Source organism: Epinephelus fuscoguttatus, linkage group LG13 (genome assembly GCF_011397635.1).
Source record: "Epinephelus fuscoguttatus linkage group LG13, E.fuscoguttatus.final_Chr_v1".
NCBI lineage: Eukaryota > Metazoa > Chordata > Actinopteri > Perciformes > Serranidae > Epinephelus > Epinephelus fuscoguttatus.
In genome coordinates, this window is record NC_064764.1 from 26,989,372 (window position 1) to 27,004,269 (window position 14,898).

The 14,898-nt window shown below is 39.7% G+C and overlaps 1 protein-coding gene across 1 annotated transcript; it reads right to left on the reverse strand.

Annotated features, from left to right (window-relative positions):
* Positions 1-1,099: 1,099 nt before the first annotated feature.
* On the reverse strand, positions 1,100-11,334 carry LOC125899871 (immunoglobulin-like domain-containing receptor 1). Its single transcript, XM_049594519.1, has 8 exons — positions 11,004-11,334; positions 8,164-8,334; positions 4,449-4,598; positions 4,075-4,194; positions 3,823-3,969; positions 3,617-3,742; positions 1,930-2,822; positions 1,100-1,813 (listed from the first exon to the last, which is right to left on the reverse strand). The coding sequence occupies exons 1-8, from the start codon at positions 11,050-11,052 to the stop codon at positions 1,775-1,777; spliced, it is 1,695 nt and encodes a 564-aa protein (XP_049450476.1). The 5' UTR covers positions 11,053-11,334; the 3' UTR covers positions 1,100-1,774.
* Positions 11,335-14,898: the final 3,564 nt, after the last annotated feature.

A 14,898-nucleotide genomic window follows, 5' to 3' on the forward strand; every position in this document is an offset into this window, starting at 1 on the left:
GAAGTAGTAGTGTGACAAAAATTGGGCAAATTGTTTTTGTGTAGAATAACAGGGTGGGAGTGCTGCAAAGCAAAAAACATGATGGTGGACTAGACTGCATTAGTGTCAGATAGATGTACATTTTATATTGGCAACTGAGTGTTTATACTGTATATATTGACCCACATCAAATTGTTTTTGTACACTTTTATATAAAGAAAGCAGAAACAAGCTTTTGACAGCCACAACAAACAAAATCAAAAAGTTTATAACCCACATTTTCATCAAACAGACACAACAAACAAACTCGAGTATACAGTTAAAATTTAAATATGGGGTAACTGTCATACTAAAAGCATGGACTACAGTTCCTAAGAGTGATTATTATCATTCCAAATCAAATGATATCCACAGCAGTGTGTTTCTAAATTTCTTTTTGTTCAAAGACAATGACACAGAAGCATCGTCTGCTGAAGCCCTCCGAAATTGCAGCTCCAGTTACACTATGCATGTGTCATGCCCTATAGATAGCTCCCATGGGGTCAAAGAGCACGTCACAGCCTTCTTTGAATAGCCTGAGTGCAGATGTGGAAGACCCTGAAAACCCTGACCAATCAGAGCAGACTTGTGTTTCAGACTGAGGGTGAGTAGGTATATTCAGACTGACAGGAAAAATGATGTTTTTTGAACATTAAAGCATGCAAACGTGTTCAAGTAGAAACCCAAAATACAAGTATGAACCTAAAAATAAGCATAATATGGGACCCATTATTAGCATAACTGATGTACATTAAATACAAATCTTAATATACAATTTAATATTCTGGCTTCAGTCTTATCTCGCCACATCAAGTTTTAGTCTTGGATTTTATGTATTCACAATCTGTAGTACAGCACTCCCCATATGATTACAGTAGAGTTAGTTTATTCTTTGGAGTCTCTTTATGTCATATAGTTTAAGGTAATCTGATGTAATGCAGTTTTATTTGTGATTATGCACCATGTGAGTAAAATATAAACAAAAAAAAAAATAAGATTTTGACACAAGAACCTTTCGTATATATAAAAAGCACATCAATAATGACCCCTTCACACGAGCTGTATCTAAAAAAGTTTATTTAAAACATACATATATTGTCACAATACATCTCTATTTGTTTGTAAAAAAAAAAAAAAAAAAGCAAACATTAATGCAAATCAGAATTGCACGTTTTGTTGGTTGTTCATTCAATAGGTTCAGTGAGTCCAATAACTCTGTCCTTCTTAAAAAGACAGACACAGAACATTCTTTTTATTGTTGTCTATTGTTATTATGGATGAAAGGTAAAAAAAACCCACTTAAATAGTATAAGAAATTATGCAAAAATAAGATATATTTTTTAAAAAAAAGCAACAAATGCACACTGTGTACGTCTCACACAAATTGTCTTCACTACAATGAACCTACAGAGAAGAAAAACCAAACCAAAGACAAACTAAAGAGCTCTTATATCCGTCACCAGACACAAATTACACCATTTAATACAGCTAGGACAAGAATCACACACAGGCTTCATACCACGGCATATTATCTATTCATCTGAACAGCTTTTCTTCATTCATAAAAATCAAATTTTTCTTTACAATTACAAACAGTGCATACACAGTGAAAGTATATCCATACAGTACATTTCAGGAGTTACTATCAAATGACATGATGACGACTAAATGCTTGGAGCTGATTGAACAGATGAAGGTGACTCCTGTTTGTCTTCATTTTCACGGTTCAGGAGAAAAAATAAAAAAAAGAAATGCTTTAGATGACAACACTGGTCGCACTACGGGAGCTTCTGTCCTAAAAGAGAAAAGTGACAGAGGAGAGGTTAATGACGGAGATCTGAGGATTCAGTGGTGAAATGTACAGTGGCATGCAAAAAGTGTTCAGATTGTGTGTCAGCATTTGGATCTTACTGAAAGTCGAAGGTAGTTCCTCCTGTCGTTACTGCGTCCAGGCTGCTCCTCTATGGAGGAGTAGCTGGGTGGCTTCTCGGGCCAATCCTTCCCTTTACCTCCTTTCCTCCTCCTGCTGTCCTCCTCGTCTGAGCTCCAGGATCCTCTGCGGCGTGGAGGAGGTGAATAGCTCCTCTTCCTCCCAGCTGCTTTGCTGTAGAGCTCCTCCATCAGGTCGTCACGGCTATGAGCACGTGGCCTGGGTTCACCTCGCCTCCTCCCGGCCGAGCCTCCGCTCTCATTCCTCGAACCCCTATGTGGCGCTCTTGCTCGCCTGTTCTCCCATTTGGAGTCGTCGCTGTAATCACGCAAAATGCCCCGTCTGGGAGGAGAGACGTCTCTGTAGCCACGGCTGTCGCGGGGGAGACCTCCTCCTCCTGAGCGGTTTGTACTCCCGCTGGACAGGCTGGATATCCTGTGCCCACCTCTGGCTCCATCTCCCTCTCCAGGCCCCCTGCGTGAGGAAAAGCTGGGCACACGCTGGATTATAGGAGGCAGGGTGATCACCCTCCTCTCCACCCCTCTCACCCCCATCTCATCCAGGGCTGACAACATACTCGGGGGCCCCGGGGTGTAGGGGACTGCTTGAGGAGCGGGCTGAGGCGGAAGCTGAGGCTGTAATGGGAGCATATTTTGTGGAGCATGTGAGGCCATTTGAGGTGCTCCCACATCCAGCCCCCTCACCTGGTTCTCCAGGTAGTCCAACATGTGACCGGTGCCACGAGAGCTGCCGCGTGCACTGCCGTTCATGTGGTGTGGAGGAGGAGGAGGAGGCTGTTGCTGGAAGGCCATGGGTGACAGCTCCATGGGAGCCATGGCAAAGTTTTGTTTGGTTGGGTAGTCCGAATACGAGCCTGGAACAGTAGAGACAGAGTTCAGAGGACATAAATAATCTAATAACTGATTTTCGGCCACATGGGGGCAGCAGAAACAAGCTGTAAACATGGACACAATTTCCTCTCATATGTTGTTACCAAAAAGTTTGACATTTACACATCCAGCAGATAAGCAAGTCGCTAACTTTGTCCGTTTGTTTTGGTGGTTGACAGGTAGTCAAGTCACACAGTAACACAAACAAACAACTGATCGGGCAGTGGTAGACCAACAGCTCTCGTGTTCAGTGTGCCAAAATTATTGTTTTTGTCAATGGAGTCTGGTGGCTTTGATGAGAGCACAAGGAACTGAAGCTGCTAACAGCTTCCCTATTGGAAAAGGGCTGTCCAACAAGGCTGTTGGCAAGGTAAAGTAGTGCAATTATTTTAGATATAATGTACATTTAAACTGTTACAGATTTCTTTAGGTGGATAAAATATGTTCTGCTGCTGCTCCCATCCACAGCAATACACAGCACAGCTATCTTTGCAGTATTTCTGCCTGCTTCTCCAAACTTGGGGCACGCTGAGAGTCTTGTACTGTAAGTAACACACTGACTATGGCTACCTACATCATACAACCTGACTTAAAAAGATCCGGACTATCCCTTTAAATATAATAAATATGGACATAACAGTGGTGTTTACATAGTTTCAGGGGTTTTTGTTTTACTTCATTGTGCTGAAACCAAACCAAACACACGCCCTCGGGTCTGGGTGAGAATGATCCTACAAAGCATTAAGGGGAAGTCCTTTGTGTACTTTGTGTCACTCACCTGAGTACAGTATGGGAACGCCCTGAGCAGAGGCGTTAGAGCTAATGGGAGCGTAGATGGGTTGACCATGCATCCAAGGAACCATAGCCTTCTGAGCCTCTTGCATCATCCTGTGCTGCATCACAGCTGAAATCAGAGCAGAGGATTTTGATATGTAGGCTTGAACACGTACAGACAAACTTTTTAAAGATTGAGGTCTCTTGTACCTTTCTCTGGGCAGCAGCATGTCTGCGGACAACACGGGCAGCGGACGTAGCAGCAGCACTTCTGCGGGCAGCACTGACAGCAACATATGCAGAAGAGCATGATGAGCAGGAGAGCACCGAGGATGATCAACAGGACGGTCAGCCAGTCTGGAACACGTAAGACGACACACGATTACCAATATTTATATATCAGAAAGTCTTTTCAGGCTCTAGGTGACCTCAAGACCCAAAACCTCAACTGAAGAAACTCACGGTACACGATGAGCTTGACTTCACGATCTGAGTCTCCTGTAGTGTCACCGGGAGCGTCAATGGAGCAGAAATACACGCCGTTATCCCACCACATCACCTCAGTGATAACAAGGTCAGCCTCTGTTGACACATAACATCACAAACTGGTTTTAAACAAGGTTTTAATAGTTCAAAATGCTCTCCATATATATTGTGTTTGCTCGTGTCTTACTCCAGGCAGTGTAGCTTCTCAGTTATGCTAATGAATGCAGTATTTAGAGAAAGTAGCGCTCTGTTTGGCAACACAATTATAATAGAATCTATGTATGTGTATGACTGCATCAACAGTTCAGACTGAAACATCAACACTGTCATTATGACGGGGTCAAACTCACTGTTCTGAATGGTAATTCTGCGATTTCTGTAGTCGGCACCCAGTATGGGCTCATTAATGCCTCTTTTCTGGATCACTGTGCGGACGGTACGCTGGCGGTCCGGGCAGTCATTGGAGGGGTCCTGACCCAGCTGCAGAGCGGCCTGAAAGGCTGCAGACACAGAGGGAAATACGATGAAATATGATGTGCAATTAGGTGCATATTCTCTTTCTTCTAGACCAGTCTGCCTCATGCTGCTCCAACCATCACATCACAGTGGGTTCATCCCAATGACGAATCTCGCATCCACATGTCCCTCGCTTCCATCTCTTCCTTGCGTCTTAGCTCTGCCCTCGTAGGACACGGGGGAGAGATGCGAGGATGAGACGTGAGGAGAAAAGAAAGCGACATCAGTTTGTGATGACAGCGGCTGCTGAGTACAGTTGGATCAGCTGTCAGGAGGCTTTATTAACAGTGATAGAAACTTTTAATGGAGTTTGTGTCTGCACACAATGTTACATATACATATATAATGATAAAGATACAGATACAGTTCTCAGTAGCAGAGCAGCAGTGTTCTCTGTCTAACAATCACCTGCACATGAATAATGTGTTCTGATTTTTAACTGGATGGTGAATCAGCAAACAAATCAAATATAAAACGTGGCAGTGATACACTTGAGTTCAATCTCTTATCCGTCTTCCCTCTGGTATGAAACTTCAGTGATGTTGGGATGTATCAGATCAGTCCGATCAGCTGTCCAATCAATAACTGATATCCAATCAGGGGGGTGTGTTGGTCAGTAAAAGACTTCCACGAAAGGCTGCACTTGTGTATCCTCGCTTTTCTGACAAATGTGATTCTGTGTAGAGTTACTGTATCTGACAAAGCTACTGTACCTCAGTCAAACTGCTGCTTCAGCCCCATCTCCTAGAAAAAACCTACTGCTTTGTTTGGACGAGCATGTTGTAGTGGAAAATGCAATTGCCTCACGGAGGATTACTGTGTTTTAGAGTGAAGGGAATACTACGATTTTGTACCAGACCACAGATGTAGAGACGGGAGATTGGAAGCACTCTGGTTAAGGTTAAGGAAAGTTTGTGGTTTCTGTTCATGTAAAGCCCAGTTCAGACCAAAGATTCGCCATGAGATGAGTGCACGAATGCACCGTTCTGCGACATTCTAAAAACGTGCTGGTTCACGTCAATGCAACTGGATGATACGGAGTATCATCTCTATGCAACAACTCTCTGTACTCTCTTTCTCCTCGTCCGCTCTTCATTTAGTAGGCACAAATAAATATGGACAGCTATCAAATTCAAAGGCCTCATCCACATTGTCAAAATCATCTAAATAATCATCCATGACATTGAAAGTCTTTTAGATAACACTAAACTACTATTACTGGCTCACCTTTTTCCCCTTTAAGGGCGGTGGCCATGTGGGTAATGTGTCATGATGAAGACGGCAGGCAGCAAATAGTGATGATAGTCAGCAGAATTAAGTGTCTAGATGAGCTCAGGGCTACTGTTCAACCTCATGAGGAGGCCATGTTTCTTGTTTTGTGGTGATGACTGAAATGCAAACGCCACCCTTCCTTCTGTAGAGTGGTCTGGACAAGCCAAGCTAATTTAATGTTAATAAGCCAGTGTGTTCCTAACTACAGTTTGGAGCTGGTAAGCTGTCACTGAGAGAGGTAACACTACGTTTTCTATAAATTACTCCTGTTACTACTCTGCAAATCTCACTCATATTTCCAGGTTTGTTTTCCTACAGCAAGTCATTTCTTGTGAGATTTCAGAACGAGACTTCCGCTTGTCAAGACAATAATCAACCTACTGGATCAAGCGAAAGGTAAAGAGACCCTTCAGCCCACTTACAGTAACAATCTGAGCCTCTCTGTGGCAAAAATAACCACTTTTAAAGGAGGTACAGTGATGGTCCTCAGTTGCCTCACACGCTGACATGCCGGCTGCTGCCCTCTCACTCAATACTGGACCAACTGTTGTTCACACAGTCTCAAATACATGAGAAAATATGGTCTAGGTTGAAAAATGCCAAAGTTATACTTTAAAAGTAATCAGATTCAAATCTGTTTGCAAGTCTCGGGGAGCACTACTACATGTGTTGCTCCAGAGTGAGCTGTGTAAAGTGTGATAAATTGCTTCAACTGAGGTCACCTAGGTCAGTGTTGGCTGGGGCTGAAAACTACCACTTAAAAATTGAAAGAGAAATAAAAATCTAAGGATGCTGAGTTAAAAGAACTCCGTTTACCTGACCGCTGTAACCTGCTCCTTATCTCTGCGTGGGGTTAGCAGCTCAAGGCTACATCAGCTGCTACCAGCAAAACACAACGTTATCCATCTGGTTGCACTGCCAGTAATGGAGGTGCCAGGTTTGACAAGAGGAATGTGTGGAATTTAAAAGGAAAAAACGATATCTCTGGTTCTGCTGCATCGAGTTTGATGCTAAAAAACTGTTCATCATGAGCCTGACTGTGTTAACCCTTTGAAACCTGGAGCAACAACACTTTTCTTGTGCCACTTTCAGACGCCTTTCACAAGAATTTAAACCTTTAAACCCTGAGCTAATTGTGTGATTTCTTTCAAAAACATGGGAAAAAGGCACTGAGCAACCTGGTTAGAAATGCCCCACAAACTGCACTTTTTTTTTTCTTTTTTACCAATTTCTTGTAATTAGAAAATTATTTTTAAAGCTAGGGAAAAGAGGAAAAAAAGGCTAAGGAAAATTATACTTAGAATTTATAATAATATTACATATTAAAATGATGGTACAGAATTATTGTAACTGTATTTTCAGGTCATTTCCTTGTTGTTGTTTTTTTTGTTTTTACTTTTTTTAACTAATATTCTTGTTTTTAGTTTTCTCTTTTTATTAATTTTTTGCCAGTTTCTTTCATTGAAAAACATGGGAAAAGGGAAGTGAGCAACTTGGTAAGAAATGTTCCACAAATTGCAAAAAATTTAGAAAATTATTTTTTAAAAAGCTAGGGAAAAACTATATTCATAATTATCATTGTTATATATTTCAAATTGTGTACATAATTATTATAATTTTTAAACTTTCTTTTTCAGATCATGTCGTTGTTTGTTCTTAACTCTCTTCTTTTTTCCTTTCCTTTCCTTTTTTAACTAATTTTCTTGTTTTTAATTTTCTCTTTTTTAGTAATTTCTTGTAATTTTTTTCTCGTCATTTTTTCTATCATTGCCCATTGCCTTCTTCCCATGTTTTTTGAAAGACATAAGGTTTCAAAGGGTTAAAGGAGTACAATGCTAAATTTTTGAGGTGGTCTTTTAACACTGGTAGTGCTTGAACATGTCCGTAAAATAGCACTAATCATGCTTTAGTTGCTACATGCAGATATTGTATTGCAAGGGTGGATACTATGGGGAAAAACAAATAAAACCAGAGACCATATTGTAAAGGGATCACTCCTGCTATGATACAGCAATCAGTGACTTAAAATAAAAGTAAGCCAGCATGGGGGAAATGGCCCCTTCCCTACTTCCTACCCTCCTACTTCCAGCCCCCTTACTCAGACCACACCCATCCTCGAACTCAGCCTTCATTTTGATCTCAACTACACACCTGTGAAGTTGCGTGAGACTGAGGCGTAAAGCGATGTAACGATTTGATGTAAAATATCAAACATCTACTTAAAAAGCACAAATATTCAGCTATATCATTGCTCTCTCCTTCCACCTGCAGCCTCACCTGTGGAGTAGTACTCCAGCACCGGGTCTTTACAGAAGGACTTGTACCTCCAGGTGACCAGCACATCCTGAGGGTTCGCTGAGGTCGAGTAATCACAGCGAAGGATCACAGAGGCAAACAGAGTGGTCCTCCTCTCTGCCTCTGGAACAATCACCTGGATGGACAGCAGCTCTGAAACAAGCAGGAAGAATAACGATAAGATAAAAAGCAAAAACAGCAGCAGCACACATGACACAATATTCAGATCACTGTACCTTCAGACAGAAAAACCTGTCACGAATCGGTGTCACAGCTTTGAACGCTGGGTTGATAAGAATCTGACCAGACTGGTTTACAGTTCACTACAGAAGTCTTTAAGTGTCTACGTATTGTACTTAACCATTAGAGATAATAACAGCTGTCAATCATGAGCGGCAATGCTGTGGAGAAAACAGGCTGATGACAGGCCACCTCTGCTAATTAGAAAAGATCAGCTATTGAGGTCAAAGTTTAAAACACTTTCCCTTTTTAACAACATGTCCAAACCTCTGATAGAGATGCGTGATTGTTACTATCAGATATGTGTTAACAGTTTTTCTTAGTTGATTTAAGATACATACAGATAGATGAGGGCCATTGATCCATTAAAAGTCAAAAAAGATCGAGAAAAGTTTTCACTATTTGCCAGAGCTCAAGCTAACAACTTTAATATATAGCCTGTGGTAATGACAAATAAAAAAAAATCAGCATAGTAAAAAATAGCACTGTGTATCGAATCACTTTTAAAAAAAATTTTTGGGTCGCATATTTGACCCAGGCACATCACAAAATGTGGCAACAGAATAAAAAAAGAGCTATCACTGCTCAGAACCAGTAGCAATAACACTGACCAACACACTATCGCTCTCTACCAGTGCCTCCCTCCCTCTCTGCTTTCTCTTCCACACACACACACACACACACACACACTTCACGTCAGGACAGTGACATTGTCCTGTGAGGTCAAATGTCAGCTGCCCCGACATGCAGAGAGCAGGAGAGAACATTAAAAAGAACCGATAACGTTGGAGCTTATCAATACTGCCTTTAATAATTGTGCATCAGGGCCCGTTTAATACCAAGCGCCAATCCTTAGCTGGGCCACTCCCGAGCCAGATGTGGCTCATGGGCCACCAACTGAATAGGCTCGCCTTTGATGGTATTTTTTCAGGGTTTTTTTAATTGTAATTTTGAAGATGATCCTTTGGGCTCTGGAAACATGTGATGGGCATTTGTCTTTCATTTTATAGACCAAACTATTAACTGATAATCATTAAGGCTTTACTATTTTTATTAGCACTTACTCTACTTATTATTTTTTCCCATTAATTGATTTAAATTTTAGTTTATAAAATGTCAGAAAATAACGACCAAAGCGATTTCTTCATCTTGCTTCAACAAACCAAAACCTAAAGATATGTTTGGGTTTTTTATCATTTATTAACTTTGCACAATTTAAAATATGCAAAAATGACAAACATAAAATAAACAGTGCAGGGAGAGGAAGAAAACCCAGTGGGCTTGTTTAAAGCCGCCATCTTTCACCTAGTTATAGACAAACCTATAGCATGACATAACATGACAACATAAAAGCAATGGCAAACTAATAATAACAAAATAATATATAACATCCTGACAACAACAGCAATTTTTAACAACAATATTTAATAACAGAGCTGTAATGACTAATCGATTATTGATAAAAAGATCAACAAATGTATCTTCCATACTATCGGACTTCTCAGTCAATATTTATGAAATACAGAGGAGCATGTCTTTGGAACAACCTTCTTCCATTTCTACAATCATCATCTACATTAACGTCATTTAAAAAACATCTGGAAAGGACTCTAATTTGCAAAGACTCTTAAAACTTCATTGATTTATTTGTAATTTGTTTGCACGTTTTGTTGTTGTTGTTGTTGTAATACTTCTAAGTCTTTTCTTTTTATGTATGATTATTATTTAATGGGGAGGTATCTTCATAAGCCATTTTTATCTTCTTCTTTTTCCTGTATTTTCTATACATGTATGTGCAAATAAACTAAACTATTTTGATTATCCATTAATATCCATTAACTAGTCAAATCAAATGTGAGAATTTGCTGAGTTCAAGTTTTTCTTACATTAAACTAAATATCTTAACATTTAATGACATCACCCGGAGCACTTGGGAATTTTTTAATTATTTCTAATGGTTTATCGACCAAACAATTAACTGATTAATCCAGAAAATAAGCTGCAGATTACTCAGTAATGAAAATTGCAGTGGCAGCCCTGTTAAATTCACTGCAGCCAATTTTCACATGGAGATACTGAACAAGATAAGTTTTGTCATTTTGGCTCCATAAAGGACTTTAAAGTATATTTAGTTATCAAAATAATTTATTAACTTTCTGTCGATTATTGATTTATTATTTCAGATCAACAGCAGATTAACTGATAATAAAAATAAACCTTATTTACAGCCTGGTGTCCTCAACATTTGTTCACTATGAAGATCAGATCTAATAAAGAATTATATTTAAAAGTCTCTTCTATAAAACCAGTCTGTTTCCACTGTGTGAGCTGTCTGGATGTTTCATATTTTGGACAACATGTTCATAAAAACTATTAGCAGTGTGCGTCACGTGACAGCAGTCGGCCTTGTCCTGTTTACACCTGTCGATAATTAACTTGTACACATCACTGTTGGTTTCGACTGTTTGCTTTGGTGGCTTCACCCTGAATTCTTGGCTTTACACTGACAACAACTGACTTTAATACAGAATATATGTAAAGTCTATATAAACGTCTTAGCTGTGACACCTTTCCAGCCTCACCTGTGGGCAGGTGCGCCAGCAGCAGCGCCATCAGGATCATGTTTCCCATCTCGTCGCTCTTTATCCTTCCGCGGAAGCTTCTCTCTTTATCCTGTAGGAGACTGAAAATCCAGCACAAGTCCTGAATATCTGGAGGAAGACGTTTTGTATCCGCAGCTCTGCATAGTAACTCTTCTTCTTACGCTTTAAACTACATCACAGTGAGGCTGTGTTTGTTCTCTGAGGAAAAGGACGAGTCTTTACAGCCGCATCGAGGAGCAACTTTCCCGCAGAGAGAGGAATCGATCTCGGAGGCGGATCATCCGCACCCCTCCCCCCCTCCTGCAGCAGCTTCAGGTGACATCACTGACCCCGCCCCCTCTGACAGGTGCAACATGGAGGGGGAGAAGAAGAGCAGGAAGAACAAATACCGGTGATGTTTCCTCCATTGTCAGCAGAAAGAGAAGCAGGTTTATTGACACAGATTTGTAAAGTAGGTCTATCTGTCAATCTCAAAACTCAAAAATGAGCCTAACTGAGGAAATAAATTGCAGCAGTAATGCTTCATAGTTGTTATTGCATTATATATTAAAAGTATACCTTCATGGATTTAGTGGAATATTATGTTTTCAAGGTCAAAAGCCCATTTACATTTTGCAGTTTCATGCTCTGAGTGAAATGATGATAATATTGGAGGGTCTATGTGCACCTATTCAGCATATTTGGTGTCTTTCCTTAAGTTTTTGTGGTCAATCTTTTCAATTAAACACTTTTTAAGAGGATATTCTGATGTGTTGTACCTGTATTTGGGGCACTACTACCCAACAACCTTTGTTTTTTTGCCAAATTGTCCACTTACAATGCATACATTATTCTGTATATATTTCATATCTATGACGTCATCATTTATTGTAAGTTTTAGATATGTAGGGGACTGTAGTGCAAGGTCGGGTTGACGTTCCTCTTATTTTCATCCCCCTTTTTTATTCACTTAAAACAATTTATTATTTAAATTTTAAAAAATGCCACAGTGCCTCATGATGATGTCCCAGAAAAAGACACTCTGTGTGTCTTAGATGGGATGGGATAGGAAACGCATGCAGTGCAATAGTGGAAACTTCTATTTGTTACGGTTGAAAACATGATGGGAAGTTGGTGGTGATCGTGTTTTATGGTTCTAGTCCATCATGCATCATGGTTATCATGGACAAACACATTTGTATGTGCTGAAAATTAACCCCCTTAACCCCCTAAGTGCACATATACATTCAGAACAGGTCATATCTGATGGTCACACTGACATAAAGATCTGCATACTGTTTCAAAATGTTCTCTACACAGCTAGGAATAAAATTCAGGTTTATTTATTAATTAATTTGCCAGAGCTGGTCAAAATTGACGATACTGATTCAAATATGGTAATATCATAATATCATATCACATCGTGCCGTATCGTATCGCATTGTGCTGTATCGTATCATATCGTATCGTATCCAAACAGTATGGAATCAGCCCACAGATCAGCCTTTATACCCAAAGTTTTTCCACATATCTCTGTCCAAGATCACTTTCATATTTACTGTCTATTAACAACTGTATACATCAAACACTCCATACCATAAATGCGGAAGTGCTGATCAGACTTAAGGCGACTTACAGTTTAAAACACTTACCATGAGGAGAGAATCAATCAGGTGATCTGAGGGCACAGTAAATATGGTGAGCATACAAAGTAGTGATTTGAAGATGCAATTTCTAATCTAATGTCTTTCCCAAACACTTTTTTTAGTCATTCTCTTCTTTCACAGAGAAGTAACAGTGGAAAAACAGACAGTTTGATTAGCTAATTACTTGTTTATTAATTAGTTCTGTGCTGTGTTTTGCTGAGCTCAGCCTCTGGTGAGTGTGTTGTTTACAAGGCAGATGAATACACTCTTTATGTAAATGTTACATCTTAAGGCTCATTTTAACCCAGCTGTATAAAAGAAGTGAGTCCTGCATAATCTGAACACACTGACTGAAAGCAAGTCAGCTCGTCTGATGGTTTTCAATTATCCGTTTGTGGCAAACAGCCCGAGTGTAAAGTTCACTCTCGGGATGAGTCATGTATTGGGTGAGCGTTGGAGCTCTTTGTGCGAGAGATGTTTATGCCTCTTATCTAGGAGGTGGACCCTAGCGAGCTCCACCGTTGACACAAAACAAGCCCACCTGGGCTGAACTCAAGTGCTGCTCTCAGCTCGCTGAAGTGTGCTCGAAATCCTGTGAAAAATGTTGCGTGGATGAAAAGCTTTGCAATCACATCTGTGTCTGGCTGCACTGTGAACCTCCAGACATGCCAGGTTTTTACATTCCTTTCTTGGTGGTGTGTGGAGAGGACGAGCAGTAGCTTTCATCTGCTGCGTTAGAAAAGTTACAGAATGTTCTGTTGTTTTATTTTAACCACATTTAGTCTCAGTTTGCTCTAAATTAACTGTGGTAACGTGGTGAGGAAAGGCCAGAGAGGTGAATCTGATTGCCACCCCTAATCCCCCCCACCAGAGTCAGAGGATGATAGGTAGTTGGCTTGTTAGTATCATGAATGGTTTGCTGATCAGACCTGCTGGATGCAGGCCCACAGTCTCGGTGTGAAGTGACTGCTCACATTTTTTGTTGGAAAGTCGATTAAAGGACTATCAAGAGATACAAAACAACTAAGAACAGTCACAAAACGATCACGATTGCAAAACAACTGCAAAGAATTGCATTACAACTACTGAGACGCAAAATAACTACAAACAGATCTGAAATAATTGCAGAGAATTACAAAATGACCACAAATAAATGTAAGACCACAAAGAATAGCAAATTGGCAGCAAGTTAGTGCAAAAACACTCCAAAGAGCCCCAAAACAACCACAAAGAAATGCAAAATGATAACAAAAAAACTGCAAAACAACCACAGAGATGCAAAATGACTACAAATAAATCTGAGATAACTAACAAGAATTACAAAATGACTACAAAGAATCACAAAACGACCATAAATAGATGCAAAAAGACTACAAAGAATAGCAAAATGACAGTTAGTGCAAAAACACTTCAAAGATCCACAAAACAACCACAAAGACATGCAAAACTACACAAAATTATAAAACAACCACAGTGATGCAACATGACTACAAATAAATATGTAATAACTAAGAAGAATTGCAAAATGACCACAAATTCGTGCAAAATAACTTTAAATAAACAGGAAGGGACCACAAAGAGACAAAAAACTACAAATACATACAAAATGACTACAAAGAATCCCGAAACGACTACAAAGACATGAAAAATGACTACAAATATGACAAAATGACAGCAGGTTAATGCAAAAACACTTAAAAGAGTGACAAAACAACCAAAGAGATGCAAAACTACTACAAAGAGATCTGAAGTGACTACAAAGAATTGCAAAATGACAGCAAATAGATGCGAAAAGACAACCACAAAGACACACTAAATGACTGCAATTTGATGGAAAACAATTACAAAGAATCACAGAACCACCACGGGGGACACAAAATGGCTACTAGTAGATGCAAAACAACTACAAAGAATCACAAAATGTGTCTAAAATTAGACACAAAACGACCACAAAGAGACACTGTAATATTCTTCAGTTAATGTCTTGAGATAATGATGTACCATTTAATACTTTATATAAACATTTAAAGCTGCACACATGCTCTATGTGATAAAGTTTGCTGATTGTGTGTAGTTCTGAGGTTGTTAATAAAGCTCTAGTGTTTATTCAGTTGTGTGTATTTGATAAGCTGCGATAAAAAAACACAGGCTTTATCCAAGTTACGTTACACACACTTTATCACATTTATACTATTGTTGAACACAATCACCTCTCAAACATTAGATTCTGTGGACAACAAGAAGTGTTT

Coding starts and splice junctions, on each gene's coding strand:
- LOC125899871 (XM_049594519.1), bottom strand. CDS start 11,052: ATGGGAAACATGATCCTGATGGCGCTGCTGCTGGCGCACCTGCCCACA. Junction 4,599..8,163: donor GCTGGAGTACTACTCCACAG/GTGAGGCTGCAG, acceptor CTGTGTCTGCAG/CCTTTCAGGCCGCTCTGCAG. Junction 1,814..1,929: donor GGAACTACCTTCGACTTTCA/GTAAGATCCAAA, acceptor TTTCTCTTTTAG/GACAGAAGCTCCCGTAGTGC.